Source organism: Capricornis sumatraensis, chromosome 2 (genome assembly GCF_032405125.1).
Source record: "Capricornis sumatraensis isolate serow.1 chromosome 2, serow.2, whole genome shotgun sequence".
Classification (NCBI taxonomy): Eukaryota; Metazoa; Chordata; class Mammalia; order Artiodactyla; family Bovidae; genus Capricornis; species Capricornis sumatraensis.
In genome coordinates, this window is record NC_091070.1 from 212,223,845 (window position 1) to 212,241,215 (window position 17,371).

At 47.8% G+C, this 17,371-nt stretch overlaps 1 protein-coding gene across 1 annotated transcript in view; it reads right to left on the reverse strand.

The window, feature by feature from the left end:
* Positions 1-17,154, reverse strand: part of C2H1orf94 (chromosome 2 C1orf94 homolog) — a 43,400-nt gene extending 26,246 nt beyond the window's left edge. Inside the window, exon 1 of the mRNA XM_068966592.1 lies at positions 16,829-17,154. Within this exon, the coding sequence (XP_068822693.1) occupies positions 16,829-17,154 (326 nt within the window). The remainder of the gene's footprint in view (positions 1-16,828) is intronic.
* Between the last annotated feature and the right edge of the window lie 217 nt (positions 17,155-17,371).

Here is a 17,371-nt window from a genome sequence, read left to right on the forward strand (position 1 = left end):
GAAATTAAAAGACGCTTACTCCTTGGAAGGAAAGTTATGACCAACCTAGATAGTATATTCAAAAGCATTACTTTGCTGACTAAGGTCTGTCTAGTCAAGGCTATGGTTTTTCCTGTAGTCATGTATGGATGTGAGAGTTGGACTGTGAAGAAGGCTGAGTGCCGAAGAATGGATGCTTTTGAACTGTGATGCTGGAGAAGACTCTTGAGAGTCCCTTGGACTGCAAGGAGATCCAATCAGTCCATTCTGAATGAGATCAGCCCTGGGGTTTCTTTGGAAGGAATGATGCTAAAGCTGAAGCTCCAGTACTTTGGCCACCTCATGAGAAGAGTTGACTCATTGGAAAAGACTCTAAGGCTGGGAGGCATTGGGGGCAGGAGGAGAAGGGGACGACAGAGGATGAGATGGCTGGATGGCATCACGGACTCGATGGACGTGAGTCTGAGTGAACTCTGGGAGATGGTGATGAACAGGGAGGCCTGGTGTGCCAGGGGTCGCAAGGAGTCGGACACGACTGAGCGACTGACCTGAACTGAACTGTCCCCCTCCAAAACTTGCAAAGCAAGCTGTATACAGATAGATCTTCTGAATTAGAAAGACATCACAATTATGTTAATTTTTAAAAGTCAGAATAATGGTATTGTGGTTATACTTAAACAATAAAAGCGTTATCTCTTAGAGATACATGCTAAAGTCTTTACAGATAACATTAAATCTGGGGTTAGCTTTAAACTTAATCTAGCAGGGGGAGGGGAAAGATAGGGGTTGGGGAGTAGAGAAAACAAGACTGACGGGTCTAAGGGTTAGTGAGAGGTACAAGGGTTCACCAAGTACTATTAGCTCTATTTTTGTCTGTTTGGCTTCTCTTTTTTTTTTTTTTTTCCTCCGAAAATAAAAAACTTCTACAATAGACGGACACACAAGTCTCACCACAGTATCCTTCAAAGCACCAGCTCCAAGGAGAAGTCAAAGCAGCTTTTAAAAGACCCACGAGGCCTGAGGTCTCTGTACCAAATCCACCCTGCAGGTGGTCCCTTCTCAGCACCTGAGAGGACACTCCTACCCCTCCCACACCCCAGAGCCAGGTTGATGGAGAGGACTCAGAAGGAGCTGAGTGTAAACTCCTTCTCATATTCCTCGGCCATTCTTTTCTGGAACATCATGGGGATCAATGGGGCTCTTAAGCAGCTTGCATTCCCAGAAGAGTCTGTGCCAAGAACAGAGGGGCTCACCTGGGCTGCAGGTCCCTCTGAAAGACTGGCCCAGGGCACCCAACCCTCCCTGGGACAGTCTCTACAAACTCCTATTTCCTTTGCATCTGCCATGAATCTGGAAGGCCAGACTGGAAGCCAGGCATCCACATATATGCTTCTGTTTAATCTCCATGCCTCTGGGCAATTGACAAAATCATTCTCTTTTTACAGATGAGAAAAGTGAACTGCTAAGAGGCTAAGGACTCTGTCACCAAGGAAGTGAAGAGGCTGTTGTGGGGATGCTCCTGGGTCCAGCTGACTTTCTGACCTCTTCCTGCCCCACCCCAGCTTCCTTTTCAGGGAAAGTTCTCCAGCGAGGTCTCCCTGCTCCAAGGCTGGGCTTCGTTCCCCAGTCTGAATGTAATCAAGGATATTGCTGGGCTCATCCCATCACCCCAGCCTGTGGAGGATCATCATGGTGAGTCCTGAGCCTGTCATCCGTGGCCTTAGCTGTCCCTGACAGCTCTGTGTCAGCTGCATGTCTGATGAGTCTGCCTTCTGGGTCCCCCGCCAATTTACGGATAGGAATGTTGAAGGTGAGAGAGTCCAGAGTCCAGAGCCTTAGGGACATTGCTGGAAACCCTCCCCACCCCCCCACCCCGAGCCTGACAGTAATCCTGGATCAACACTTTGGGGGAATAAATCAATCCAGTCACTATCATTCCATCTCCATTTCTCCTAGACAGCCTCTATCAAACACCTGCTGCAATCAAGATTCAGCACACAGGTACAAGTCCCTAAGCAAGGGTCTCCCCTTCCTGCCCTTTCCACCCCCAAGAAAACATGATTCATTTATTCCTTAGAAAACTGCATGCCGGCCGAGGAAAGACATCCTCAGAACTTAGATCAAACCATTCCCCCACTTAAATCCTTATGTGGGTTCTTACTGCACACAATAAAAATCCAGACCCCTTTCTGACCCCCAGGGCACCCCACTAAGTGGCCCAGTTATGCCTTCCTGCTTTGAGATTTCTCTTCTTCCAGCCCCTCTGGTCTTAGAAATATTCCTTTGCATATCGAGTTCACTCTAACCCGGGGTCTTTGCACCTCCTGGATGCCAGTCCATCCCTGGACTAACTCTTACGAAGCACTCTCTGCTCCATCAACCTGTTTATTTCCTTCCGAGTGTTCGTCACCCTCGCAAAGTATATTTTTTTAATGTCTTTATTTCCGACAATAACACATCTTCCCTGAGGGCAGGAATTGTATCTTGTCCACCACGGAAGCCTCAAGACCTTGAGCTGTGCTGGGCACCACCTCCAAGCTAAATAGGTATTTACTGAATAAATAAATGAACTTGCTCATGAATTTGTCTTTATCCTCGTCCATTTCTTGGAACTCTGGAAATCAAAAGCTGTGTTGCCAAAGACCACCCAGCTCCTTTTACTGGTTGCAGACTCCCTGGTTTTGATTCCATTTTTCTGGCCTTCCGTCTCATTTCCTTACTGCAGGCCTGGCACCCCTGTGAGCTGAAGGGATGACAGTGACCAGCCTGTTTGACCTCGTCCTAAGAACTCCCAACCCCGGTAAGGCAGTCCCACCACAGACCCCACAAAGATCCTGCCCACCTCTTAGAGCCCACGGTGGGGCTCCCAGAAAGAATTTTCCCTCTCCCACGATGGTGCTAGGTCCCACACCAAGCCTGCCTGCCTGCATCTATCTTTCTTCCTCTCTCTTTAAGAAGTTTTGCCGAGGCTGGCATCTCTCAGGTGCTATTTGCTTTCTCCTTTGAGTGGGTAAAAACCATAAAATCTGCCACAGACTCTATCACAGTGAATCATTCAGGGCAGTTAACCCAGCTCCCGGGCGCTGACAGAGGAAGCCAGTCAGAATTGGTGCCTGGCCTCAACGATGGCCACCACCTCCGCTCCGCCCGCCTCCAGAAATGATAGGTGTCTGATGGTGACTCTGTACGCGGGCGCGGCACGACATTTCAGCATTTGCAGTGTACAGAGTCGTATAAAAATAAAGGCTATTGACTGGCTGGCACCCCTTCCCAGAATAATGACTAAGCAAGCATGCTGTTAGCTCCCCGACAGCAGTTCTGTGTACATGATAACACAGAGCAAAGATGAAAACTGCTATTCATCTGAGCCAAACAACAGAAAAATGCAAGCAGAAAATTGTTAGTGCTGGAAGAGGACACCAAAACAAATATTTTCTTCCCACCATGGCATTTCAGATCGATGACAAAACATGGTACCCAGGCCTGGTGCCCGGGGAACATGGCTGACTGAAGATGGAAGCAAGCGAAGGGCTCAGGCTCCATCCAGAGACTGACCAGCCTCGTGGTGGCAGGTGAGACCTACTCCTCTGTGTGTCTGCATGGGCAGAGCAGCAGAGTGGCTAAGAGCTCACTGCCTGGAAGGAGGCAGGAGCTGAGTTCAAATTCCACGGCTGCATGGAGGCCAGACCTCCATCAAGGTGTCGAATATGTCTAAGCCTCTGGTTCCAGTTCACAAAATCGGAAGAGTAAGTATTTATGGAGGATGAACTAACCAGCCAGGCACAGCGCTAAACACATTCCATGAAAAACTCTTATCTGAATCCTCACAACAACTGCAATGGGGTGGTGTGAAGACCGGCTATAGCTTTGACCCTATGGTAGCGCCTGCTTGGTTGGTTCAACAAAGAAGCAGAGATGTGGCAAGCGCTTGGGCATTAGGGCTTAACCTCTGGTTTCCCGGGGGTTTTGGCGACCTCCCCATGAACAAGCCCAGGAGGATAACACATCCTGTGGAGGAAAACCCCAAGATCCTCAGCTGACTAGCCAGGCCTGGATGACCACAGACATGTGGGTAAGGATGAGCCACGTCCTGCCACGCATGCCCAGCCCCACCCAGAAGAACCAACTGGCAGAACCCAGCCTACTAGATTACTCAGCTGGGGACAGCTGAGTAGAAAGCTGTGGTTTAGGGCAACTAAAGTTTGAGGTAGTTTGTTACACAGTCGGCCCTCCATAGTCACAGGTTCCACATCTGTGGCTTCAACCAACTATGGATTAAAAATACTTGAAAAAAAATTCCAGAAAATTCCAAAAAGCAAAACTTAAATTTGCTGCACACTGGCAACTACTTACATAGCTTTTATGTTGTACTTTACAATTACTCACATAGCATTTACATTGTACTAGGTATTGTAAGCAATCAAGAGAGGATCTAAAGTACACAGGAAGCTGCATGTAGGTTATGTGCAAATACAAGGCCATTTTATACGAGGGGGAGGGAGAATGACTGTTCATCCAAAGCCCACGGAGATACAATTACCCCAGTTTCTAAATGAAGAGGTCAAGGGCCCCACTCCCCGTCTGGCCCCCAAGGCTCTTGGACACTCTGGGTCTTCTCGTCTGCCTGGGGAGCAAGGACCCATCTTCTTTTCTCCTGGAGCCTACATCACAGCACCAAAGGCAGCCTCTGTCCAATGTGGACAAAGGCTCTGTCAAAAGTGACCTGTGTCCTCATCTCTCCTCTCCCCAGACCTAGGATTCACCAATCTGCCCTGAGTACCCCCCCACACACACCAACCTATGCGTGTCCACACAGCATTACATATGTGCACACGCACGTTTCCCAAGCCATACGTGCAAACACACATGCCACCACCCCCTCCACACACATCTATGCACACACCCACACACCACAGTCATACTCACATACATACTAACCCATACGTACACACACACAAAGCACAATCATGTACACGCACACACACCCAGGCACACAGATATGCTACAACCACACCCAGCTGTGTGCACACAGACAACCATGCACACCACAGCCGTGCACACACACATGTGCTACAACCATGCACACACACACACCACAGACGGACACATACCTACACAGGTAAACATAGCACAGACTTGTACACATACTTCACAACTGTGCACACACACCCATGTACACACGTAGACACACCCACGTACACGTGCACACAACACTGCCATAGCTCATAGAAACCCAGGAGGAAGAAAGGGGGAAGGAGGGCGGGCTCCCCCCTTACAAGCCGAGAGGACTGGGCCGATATTTCCAGTTTGCGGGGTGAAGAGGGGAGTGGAGAGAAGCCACAGACTCCATTGCCACCCCAGGGCCCATGCTCCTGCATCCCAAAGGTACCTGGAAAGCCAGAGCTGCATCTCCGGGGCCCTCCCTAGTGAGGGGGCAGAGTGGGCCGCAGGCTTGCAGAAACTCTGACTCCCGCCCCTCCTCCACTCTCCGGGCTGCCCGAGGATTAAGTGAGATGATGAATGTGAAAGCACTGGGTAAACTGTGACGGGCGCTATGCAAATGTTAGCGGCTCAGACCTCAAGACCCGCAGTGCGGGAGCGGCCTGCTGACCCTTCACAGCCCAGGGTCCAGGCTGGCTGGGGGTAGGAGGTCACAGAAATCTTGGTCATCGGTTCCGAGGGGATGGTGACATCACCCGGGGTGAAGGGAGGTGGCACTGTGGAATCCCTCAGCTGCCCGAGCCTGGACTCCATGTTTATCTCATTTCTCAACAAAGGTCTTCACACAGGGTGGGGTGCCTTTCCTACAGTATCCCTGGCATCCGCTTAGAAGGCAAAAAGAGTCAATCTCCTTCCTTCAAGCTTTTCTTTGGAATACCTCTTTCTCAAAGGTGTGTCCCTTTGAAGCCTGAGGTTCCCTCATTTTTGACCCTCAAAGTATCAGAGAACTTTCTACAGCTATGCACAGGAGTCCCCTGGGGTGTTTGTTTCAAATGCAGATTCCTGGGCACCCTTGTGGAAATGGCAGTTCAGTTGGTCCAGAATGGGACCCAGGCATCTGCATTCTGAGCCAGGATGCCCTCCCTCCACCCTCTGCCTCCAGGCCTCGGTTTGGATGCAGATGGATCATAGAAAAAACAAGAGAATTCCAGAAAAACATCTAGTTCTGCTTCATTGACTACGCTAAAGCCTTTGACTGTGTGGATCACAACAAACTAGAAATTTCTTCAAGAGATGGGAATACCAGACCGCCTTACCTGCCTCCTGTGAAACCTGTATGCAAGTCAAGAAGCAAAAGTTAGAACCAGACATGGAACGACAGACTGGTTCAAATTAGGAAAGGAGTACCTCAAGGCTGTATACTGCCACTCTGCTTATTTAACTTCCATGCAGAGTACATCATGAGAAATGCCAAACTGGATGAAGCACAAGCTGGAATCAAGATTGCTGGAAGAAATATCAATAACCTCAGATGTGCAGATGACACCAGCCTTATGGCAGAAAGTGAAGAGGAACTCAAGAGCCACTGGATAAACGTGAGAAGAGAGTGAAAAAGCTGGCTTAAAACTCAACATTAAAAAAACTAAGATCATGGCATCCAGTCCCATCAGTTCAGTTCAGTTCAGTTCAGTTCAGTTGCTCTGTCGTGTCCAGCTCTTTGTGACCCCATGAACCACAGCACGCCAGGCCTCCCTGTCCATCACCAACTCCCAGAGTCCACCCAAATCCATGTCCACTGAGTTGGTGATGCCATCCAACCATCTCATCCTGTGTTGTCCCCTTCTCCTCCTGCCCTCAATCTTTCCCAGCATCAGGGTCTTTTCCAAGGAATCAGCTCTTTGCATCAGCTGGCCAAAGTATTGGAGTTTCAGCTTCAACATCAGTCCTTCCAATGAACACCCAGGACTGATCTCCTTTAGGATGAATTGGTTGGATTTCCTTGCAGTCCAAGGGACTCTCAAGAGTCTTCTCCAACAACACAGTTCAAAAGCATCAATTCTTTGGCACTCAGTTTTCTTTATAGTCCAACTCTCACATCCATACATGACCACTGGAAAAACCATAGCTTTGACTAGATGGACCTTTGTTGACAAAGTAATGTGTCTGCTTTTGAATATGCTATCTAGATTGGTCATAACTTTCCTTCCAAGGAGTAAGCGTCTTTTAATTTCATGGCTGCAATCTCCATTTGCAGTGATTTTGGAGCCCAGAAAAATAAAGTCAGCCACTGTTTCCCTATCTATTTCCCATGAAGTGATGGGACCAGATGCCATGATCTTTGTTTTCTGAATGTTGAGCTTTAAGCCAACTTTTTCACTTTCCTCTTTCACTTTCATCAAGAGTCCCATCACTGTATGGCAAATAGATGGAGAAAAATGGAAACAGTGACAGACTTTATTTTCTTGGGCTCCAAAATCACTGCAAATGGTGACTGCAGCCACAGAATTGAAAGATGCTTGCTCCTTGGAAGAAAAGCTATGACCAACCTAGAGAGCATATTAAATAGCAGAGACATTACTTTGCCAACAAAGGTCCATCTAATCAAAGTTATGGTTTTTCCAGGAGTTATGTATGAATGGGAGAGTTGGACTATAAAGAAAGCTGAGAGCTGAAGAGTTGATGTTTTTGAACTGTGGTGTTGGAGAAGACTCTTGCAAGTCCCTTGGACTGCAAGGAGATCCAACCAGTCCATCCTAAAGGAGATCAGTCCTGAATATTCATTGGAAGGACCCATGCTGAAGCTGAAACTCCAATACTTTAACCACCTGATGGGAAGAACTGACTCCTTGGAAAACACTCTGATGCTGGGAAAGATTGAGGGCAGGAGGAGAAGGGGATGACAGAGGATGAGATGGTTGGATGGCATCACTGACTCAATGGACATGAGTTTGAGCAAGCTCTGGGAGTTGGTGATGGACAGGGAGGCCTGGCATGCTGCGGTCCATGGGGCTGCAAAGAGTCGGACATGACTGAGCAACTGAACAACAACAATGCAATAGGATGCACAGATAAGGATTTCCCTCCAGACACTGCAGCTCCCCCATCTGCACCCTCCCCTTCTCCCTCAGGGCAGGTGTGACAGTCTTAGAAAGCAGATTGGCTGGTATAAGTGAGACCTCCCACTCTGCCCTCAACCTGACCCGCCATGCCCTGGAGGTGAAAGAAGGAAGTAGAGAGGAAGAGACTAGCGGGCAGAGGTCAGGCCTTGGACTGGAAGGGTGAGGGTGTGTGGCGGGGTGGGGAATGACCGATTCAGTGAGCTGGGGAATGAGACAAGAAATACTGGGGAATAAATACAGCAATAAAGGAGCTTCGGCTGGGAGCTACAGAGTGATTCTTATTGTTCAAATTATCTTTAAAACTTTTCATTTGAATCTGTTTAATAAGAGGAGGCTTACCCTAAGGAAGAGGTATTTTTTTTAATGTGACTTGGGAGCTGAATTGGAAAGAACGTTGCAACAAAGATATTAAAAAGGGGATTAAACCAAACCACTGGTGGCCCATCTCTGCAGGCTCCCAGAACCTGCGACACGGCTCCTGAAACCATAAAATTAAATTAAAAAGGGGGACACGGGACGTGGGATGTTAATCATGATTCGTCTTGGCCTTCATCGTTCATGGCTCCTGGTACTAAGCAGACATGCAAGGGCTATTCTGAAGGGCCCCTGGTGCCAGGAATCAGCTCTGGCCTTGAAGCTTCACTGGGTTCCTATCCCTGTTCTGGTCCCTGTGAGCTGGATGACTCTGGGCAAGTTGCCTAACTTCTCTGAGCCCTGGCTTCCTCACCTGCAAAACGGGAATAATATTAACCATCGACGGAGAATGGTTGCTAAGACAATGAGATAAACAGAAAATGGAAACAACAGAGCTTGGCACGTATCAGTTGCTCACGAAAACGTCAGTTCCCTTCTTAGGCTTAAGGCAGAAGGAAGAAAAGAGTTCGCAATGTCTTGGCTTCCTGACATCCTGTCCCCACATCACTCAAAGTTTCCTCTGATGACTGTGACCTCTCACTTGGACCCTGGCCACCTCTGGGCCTCATTCTCCTTGCAGTGGCATTTTTATGGCTCATCCGTCATTCACTTACTCATTCATTCATACACACTGCATTGCCACTGAGTGCCAGGAACTCGGCTGGGCGCTGGGGAGACAATGATGAGTAAGACACAGCCCTTGCCCTTAAGGAGCCATGGTCAAGTGGGGGATGGGAGACTGTTGCCACCGGGAGAATACAGTACTTGCCAGAGGACCACCTCATCAGAAACCCTGCTCCAGAATGAGGCTGAAGCATCTCACTGTGGCCCTGTGTCCTCCCCTCTGGTCAACAGTCAGCCCAAGAGCTGGTTCTAAACTGACTCTTCCTTCCCATCACCCTCATCTAAAGACCTCTGCCATTTGGTCCTCAGAGCTAAGGAAGCACTTGTCCGTCCTGCTTTCTCCTATGAGATGATGTGAGTTACAGAAACCAACTGTTATACTCCCACTTTTGGCTCCACCTGCCTAGAGTCTCAGACCAACATGCTGGCCTCCACTGAACACTTTCCCTGGACTTAGGTTTTCTGGTATATAAGTCTTCTCCTCCCACACTGTTGTTGATTACTTAACCCCTATCACTTTATCCTTGATACTCAGGATAACAGGGTGACAACGAAGATGGTGAATTTGGAATCGCTATTTTCTGCCAGGTGCTGTGCAAACTTTGCATACATTCTTTCATTAACCTCTACAACAGTCCTTTAGGTGGTCACTATGACTTTTTCCACCTTTCAGATGAGGAAAATGGGGCATAGAAATCGTGAGCAACTTGGCAACAGCTGGGACGTATACTGGGATTCTAAATCCACCTGTCTCCTTATTTTATTGTTATCTGAGCCACCTTTAAACTCTTAGGAAAGAGAGGGGATATAATTGCTTATTTAAATTTTTTTAAAAAGGAACATAGAAGAGGGAGAAAGGAAAAATGTTAAATGGGGTCAGCAGTGAGAATTTTAGAGGATGATATGCTAATTCCAGGTCTTTAAGGATGGGTAAGATTTCAGTAGACATAGACAAGAAAGGCATTCCTGGTAGAGGAATAATTTGAGTGACGGCAGGGGAGTTGTATGCCTGCTCATGGCACATCCTGGCTTACAGGGAGTTTGGAGAAGAGCATTCAGGGCTACACCTCGAGAAGTAGGCAGGGCCAACTAGAGAGACACTTCAAGACCAGGTCAGGCAGTTCAGAAGACGAGGAGGAATACATGGGGATGCCTGAGTAGTGCTGTTGATGTGTTTCAGGAAGATGAAGTCGGCAAAGGGTGACGGACATCCAAGAGGGAAAGGAACCAGGAGCAGTAAGACAAGATGGTCTGAAAATGGGGGAAGAGAAGCCTGCAGGGAGGCAAGGAATCAAAATCAAAAACCATCACGAAGGCGACCAACAGGTGCATAAGGAGGTTGGAGGAGGGAAGGGCTGAGGCCCTTGAACCTCTGTCGGCAGCACTGGATGTGCACTAATTCACCTGACAACCAGGCTGGAGGATGCATCGGTGTCAGTGGGATGGGGATCACAGCAGTGGCTGAGACAAAGCCCTGGGAAGCTTAAGGGAGGGGACACTCAACTATCCATGAGAAAAGGATTCCAACTTTGGGAGTGGGTTTTCTCTCACCTTCCAAAATGTCAAGGGATGTGAGGATGTGTTTCAGGCCAAATGGTGTATGGTAGCTTCCTCAGATTTTCAAAGAGGACTTTGACCTCTTCAAGGGAAGAGGATGGTACCCAGGAGCAGAACTGGCTCTAGGGCAACAGTCTGAATTCTCAAGTGCAAGTCTTGTCCTCATCACTACCATCACTAGTTTTCAAGCTTTTTTTTTTTTTTAAGAAAATTAATAAATAAAAGTGGGGATATATTCCAAACAACTGTTACAGAAGAGTAAGATTCATCCCATTTTTTCCTGAGCTGGGTCTTGAGAAGAAAGTGTCCAGAAAGAGTCCTGTAAGTGCAGGGAAAGATGGGGAGTTCCCTCGGGGTGATGGGAAATTGTGTGGGAATGGGAGTGGAAAGGTGGCTGTCTTACTGTTTAAATAACAGTAGCAACAAGCCACGGGGCCTCCTGATGGTTCAGCGGTAAAGAATCTGTCTGCAATGCAGGAGACACAGGAAACGTGCATTCGATCTCTGAGTTGAGAAGATTCCCCAGGAGGAGGAAATGGCAAGCCTCTCCAGTATTCTTGCTGGGAAAATCCCATGAACAGAGGAGCCTGGCAGGCTACAGTCCATAGGGAGGCAAAGAGTAGGACATGACTGAGCTGCTGAGCATGCATGCAGCAACAAAGGACTGGTTTATTGAGAGAGCAGCTCAAAGGAGGCAGTGCCTTGGGTTCCAAGTCCCAGCGGCTCTCCCACCTGGAGGTCTGGCCGATGGGTGCAAACAGAGAAGATTTAATAAAGCAAGTACAAAACAGCCCTATTTCTTCTTGCAACAGATACGTCTGAAGTCTGCCAACCAGGAAATCATTTGTTTTTTAGATGCTTAAATGGATTTCCTTTCTTTCTGTAGACTTATCCTTCCAGCTCATCTCCCCCAGCCTCCTCCAGGAAGCCTTTCCTGAACCCCAAGCCCAGGTCACCCATGGAATTGGCACTTCACCAGGACCTTTATCCTATTATGTTGTGATCTGCCTTTCTCAAGACACTGAAGATCCCTGTGGGAGTTCGTAGATTCTTCCCATCTTTTTCGCCATTGTATTCCTTTCCCAGTTTTGTCAGGCAAGCAGTAAATGAAGTGAAAGTCACTCAGTCTTGTTCGACTCTTTGCGATCCCAGGGACTATACAGTCCATGGAATTCTCCAGGCCAGAATACTGGAGTATTCCAGCAGCCTTTCCTTTCTCCAGGGGATCTTCCCAACCCAGGAACTGAACCCAGGTCTCCTGCATTGCAGGTGGATTCTTTACCGGCTGAGACAGCAGGGAAGCAGTAGACGCACAAGTATCTGTTGAATGCCCTTGCTGCCACGGGGACCTGTGTCCATCCCACCTCCTGGACTGGCAGCTCTCAGAGAGATGGCCTTCTGTCCTAGTCATCTGTGTATCCCAGGGACCCAGCACAGGGCCTGGCACCCAGAAGGCGACTACGAGTGTTTGTTGACTGACTCCATAAATGAAGGCATGCGCAAACGCCATTTCACAGGCCAGCCAATGGAGTCAACAGCAAACCCCAGACCCCCATCCCAAGACTGTGCAGTGTTAGTAACAGGGAAACTGAATGAATAGGGAATCCTAGAATATGAGTCAGTAAGTGACTTTCCACAATTCTTTCGGCCCAAATTTAAGACTAATTAAAAGATGACTGAATGAGATTCTGGAGTTAAACTGACATTAGATAGAGCTACAGATTTCTCCCTCACAGCTCATTTCTCTCCATTTCTTCCTCAATAAATTGTCCAACCAGTGCTCAAGCCAAAAACCTCAATTCAGCCTTGATGTCTCTGTCTGTGTGCAGGCTCCTTTGGTCCCCCTCGAAATATGCACCAAATCCCCCTCTGTCCACTGTCACTGCCCTCACTCTGGACCAGTCGCCATCACCACTGTTCTCCCTGGGCTACTGAACGTCTTTCCAGAGGCCTCCCCGCTTGCTCTCTCACCTGCCCCATTTCCACACAGCAGCTGGAGGCATCCTTAAAAACCAGTCCATGCAATCATGTTACACCCACTTCCTAAAATCCTCCAAAGGTGTCCCATAACTCATATCATGAAGAATCAAATCTGAACTCCCCACTAGGTCCTCCAGGCCCCCGAGACCTTGCCTGCCTGTCTCTGATATCACCTCGTGCCACACTGCATCACTTACCACACCCCAGCCCTGTTGTCCCTCTCCAAGCCCACTCACACCTCAGAGTCTGTGGTTTCTTTCCTTTCTACCTGGACATCCTTCCTTAGATTTTCACCTGGCTGGCTCCTTCTTGGCATCCAGCTCTTGGCTCAAAGGACTACCTCTGCTCGGAGAGTTCTTCCCTGACCACTCCATCGAAAGAAAGCCCCCTTAGTACTTTAGTCAGTTTTGTTTCCATAAGCTCATTCCTCCCTAGCTGAAATTATTGGTTTAACTTTAATGTGCTTACAATTGGTTTCTTCCAACTAGAACACCAGTCCTTTTTCCATCCTAAAGTTATATTCTTTTATTTACTTGCTTTGTGTTTCTCTCCCCTACTTGAACGCAAGCTCTAGGAAAGGAGGGCCTTGTCTGGTTTACAGTTCTATTTCACTAGCTCTCAGCACAGTGCCAGGCACACAGTAGATGGCTAAATAAGCATGTGTTGAATGAATAATTGGATGAGTGAACTCGAAGTGTGTTCATAGGCTGAAGTCAGCTTGGAGAGAAAAGTGAATGTGGTGTTAATTGCCGTGAACAGGAATATAGGCTATAGAAGAGGAGAACCCAGTCTGCTCAGACTGGATCATACCTGGATTGTCGTACTTGGTTCTGGTTGCTGCATTGCCCTAAGAACCAGCAGCATGGGCAGAAAACTGACCAAACATGAAGGGAAGCTCAGGAAAACAAAGACAATCAGCTTACAAAGACAAGAAATCCTAGGGAAGATGTTGTTACCATCTTTCAAGAACTAAAAGGGCTACTGAGAGGAAGGGGGGATAGGTTCGGTTTGGAGCCCTAAGGGCAGAATCTAGGTCAATGGGTTTGATAGAGACAGATTTCAGCACTAAAAGAAAATGATTTTTTGATAGTCAGGGTCCATATCGAGGGAAGGAGCTACCTTAGGAAGTAGTGAGCTTCTCATCTAAGAGAGTGGATAACCATCTAGCAAGGATGTCAAGGAAAGGATTCAAGCAACAGAAAATGGCCTCCAAGTTCTCTTTCAAACTTGAGATGTTTGGGTTTCCATGATAAATGGGGACCAAAAAAAAAAAAAAATTCTGGCTAATAAGAGTTCTAGAACTTACTTGTCTAGCTGCCTTGATAGCAATTAACATTACCAAAACCCAAACTGGGTTTACAAATGAAACACTAGACAGATTAGCTGAGAGGGTGAGAGGTTATCTTGTGGGCCTGAAGCCATCTGACAAATATGCTGGACAGCTCCCTGGATATGAACTCTGTTAGCTATGTTTGCTCACCCAGAACATGAGACTGCCAAGTATTTTGACTTTCCAAAAAGATGTCTCAGTTCCTGGAGCCAACACCAGTGCATAGTGGGTAAGATGGTCCTAGGTTTGTTTTCTGAAACTCCACCACTTCCTAACTGTAGGACCTCAGGCCTACAGAAGAAGAAATGAAGCCCTCCAAACCAGTTATTTCATCTGTAAAAAGGATTTGATTGAAAAATAGGGGAGGAAGAATTGAAACAAGAATGGACCAAAGTTAATAATTAATGAAGCTGATTGACAGACATTCACTATACCATTCTCTTTTACATGTTTGAACATTTGCATAACAAAAAGTTCAAAAGAAGGGGAGTTTAAAAATAGTCCCCAGTTCATGTAATAATTGTAGGGCTTAAAGAAATCACCATCATCATTATAAGGAATTTTTACAAATCCTAGTTATTACTGGGAATGTTTAAATATCCCATTTAATCATCCCAACAACCCCATGAAATGCATAGTAATCATCTCCATTTGGCAGATGAGGAAACTGAAGCTCACATAAATTAAACAAATCCTGCAGCTGGCACAGGGCTGAAATGAGATCTGAAACCAGAGCTATCAGACTCCACCATCGCAGCTGCCTTTATTTCAAGAATAGCTCATTGTGTTCTACTTGGTTGATATCTGCACAATTATGATATCGTTTATTCATCTAAGGCAATGGTTTCCCAGCTCTTTTCTTATGGCAGAATCTTTTATTTCAGCACAGCCTTTACTTTACTTTTTTTTTAATGATTTTTTTTTTTTAATTGGAGGCTAACTACTTTACAATATTGTAGTGGTTTTGGCGTACACTGACATGAATCAGCCATGGGTGTACATGTGTTCCCCATCCTGCAGCCCCATCCCATCCCTCTGAGTCATCCCAGTGCAGCCCTGAGCACCCTGTCTCATGCATCGAACCTGGACTGGCGACTTTACTTCTGAACTCCAGTGAGCAAAAGCCATAAAAGCTGAACAGTTCTGGCTGAGGTGGGGATTGGGACCCAGAAATCAGGCCACTCAACTTGAAGGTGGCCTCCGAAGTACTCAAGCATTTATCAGCATCATGTGAAAACCCCAGATGGAAGGCAACAAAAACAACCCACACCTCCAAGCCCTGAGAACTGCATTTAGGGACAGCCTCACTGGGATAATGCAGCTGATTGTTTCCTGTCCCCGTCACATTTGATCCTCATTATCAACTCGATGTGGACAGGGCAGGGCATATCACCCTCCATTTGCGGATGAGAAAATCAAGGCCAAATGGACCGGCCAAAGGTTTGCCAGGTTCACTTTCCAGCCAAGCGCAGACTGGAAGTAGAGTCTGTTTCCACTAACTCTGTGAGTCCTGGCAGAGAGGGTGCCAGCTACTGGAAACTGCCACTGACCCTTGGTTCACAAAGGGGACAATCAGCTCTTTGGCCATTGAGAGCTGAGCAGAGCCCCACAGGCCCCCTGCCCAGTCCTTGTCCCAGAGCAGATGGCAATGGGTCTCAGTGCCACCGGAGGGCCAGATAGCAGGAATCTGGCTGTAGACAGGCCATTCCCATCCCAGCCATGTCCTGCTGAGCAGGGGCAGAGAGGCAGCAATAGCCAAAGTGCCTTCTTCCCTTATGTGTAGTAACTGAATAAGCCCCAAAAGGACCAGACTTCAGGGAGTGTGAACTGGGAAGCAGTTACACTTTGCCTTTCCTAGCTCTTGTGTAGAAATCCCTGAAACCAGAAAGAGTTGATAATTGCCTGAAGGGTTCCCCCACTTCAGAGCATCTCTGAACTGAGCTGGAGCATGTGTTGGAACAGGCAACACTTAATTATCACCTAGTCTTTAATGACCACTTAATTATTAACACTTAAGCCATCTGTAAAATGGGGACACGAATACCTGCCTCATTGGGACTCTGGGAGGATTAATTAATGTTTGCAGCCTACTTTGAAGATGCAGAGCAGTGAACACGTGCTCAAAGGTGACATTAATAACTCAGTGGATTTATTCGCTTTTCCTAACAAGGTCCTTTCTTCCTCTCTGCTCCTCCCTCTCCTTTCTAATATATCCATCCCCAACAATATCTGCCCGACTTTGCCCTGGTGGAGAAACATTTAGCTCTGTGTTTCCCAGATACAGGATTTCCCATCCAGGAAACGGGCTATTTACAGCCATCTTCCCGCACTTTAATTTTCTATTATGTCCTCTGAATATGTCAATGCCTTCCCAGTAAATATTTTGACGTGCGCTCTTGCAGCGGCTTCTGTGGAGGCTGAATGGGACAGCTGCTCCCTGTATTAGGGAATTCCAGATGTGGTTTAAAACCACCAAATTCATCTGTGCCAATGCCTAGCTTTACAGGGCGGGAGGGAAGAAGCATATTCTAGTTGCCTCTGGGGAAAGCCACAGACATCTAACCTTCTCCCTGGCTAGGGTGGGTTTTCAAGGTCTTCGGATCTACCTTGGTATTGTCTATGCCTCTGCACAAGAAATGTCCTTGAAGTGGGCTGGTACAGCAGCAGAAATATAGTTCTGTTCTGGCCCCTCACCCAGGTAACTTCAGGACCCCAATCATTTTGTTCCTGTAAAGACTGTCAAAGAGTCGTGGTGGGTGGGGGAAAACACACAGCCTTTAGGGTTTAGCCAGGCAGAACAACAGGTCAAAATACTCCCCCCGGACCCCGAAAGTCAGACCTCATCTCCTCCCTCCTCCCTTGCGTGAAGTAAGGGCACACTCACTCTTCTTGGAAGCTGAGCCCGTCTCTCGGAGTGCCAGCCACGGGGGCAGAGAGCTGCTCCTTGGAGGTCCTGGGCTGCAGGGCCTCTGGCAGGCCCTGAACTCTCTTCCAGATTTCATGGCAAGTCTTGTCTAAGCTGTCCTGGGGTGTGTCCTGGTGGATCCAGATGTATCTGGGGAACGGGCCTAGGGCGGAGGGGCGCTTGGCCACCAGGGCCGAGGGCGAAGCCAGCCCATTGCCACTGGCCATCCTCTTCCTCTCTTTCCAGAAGCCCCTTTGTCCACCCAGGGCTCGAAGACAGGGTGACCATCCACCACCACCCCTCATTCACCAGGAAGGGCAGTGAGGATGGGGAGGAAGGAGGTCAGTTCTGTCTGACCGCTGGTCCAGAAAGGTGACTGCGTTCAGAGGCCCTTGGTTTGTGTTTGAAAGGTGAATGGACAGCTTTCTTGCGGGGAGGGGGAGCTTATTTTGATCTGTTTTTAGTTGCTCTTTCCTGACTTTTGCCCCCCTCCCCCTCTCCCGTAGAAGAAAATATTTAAAA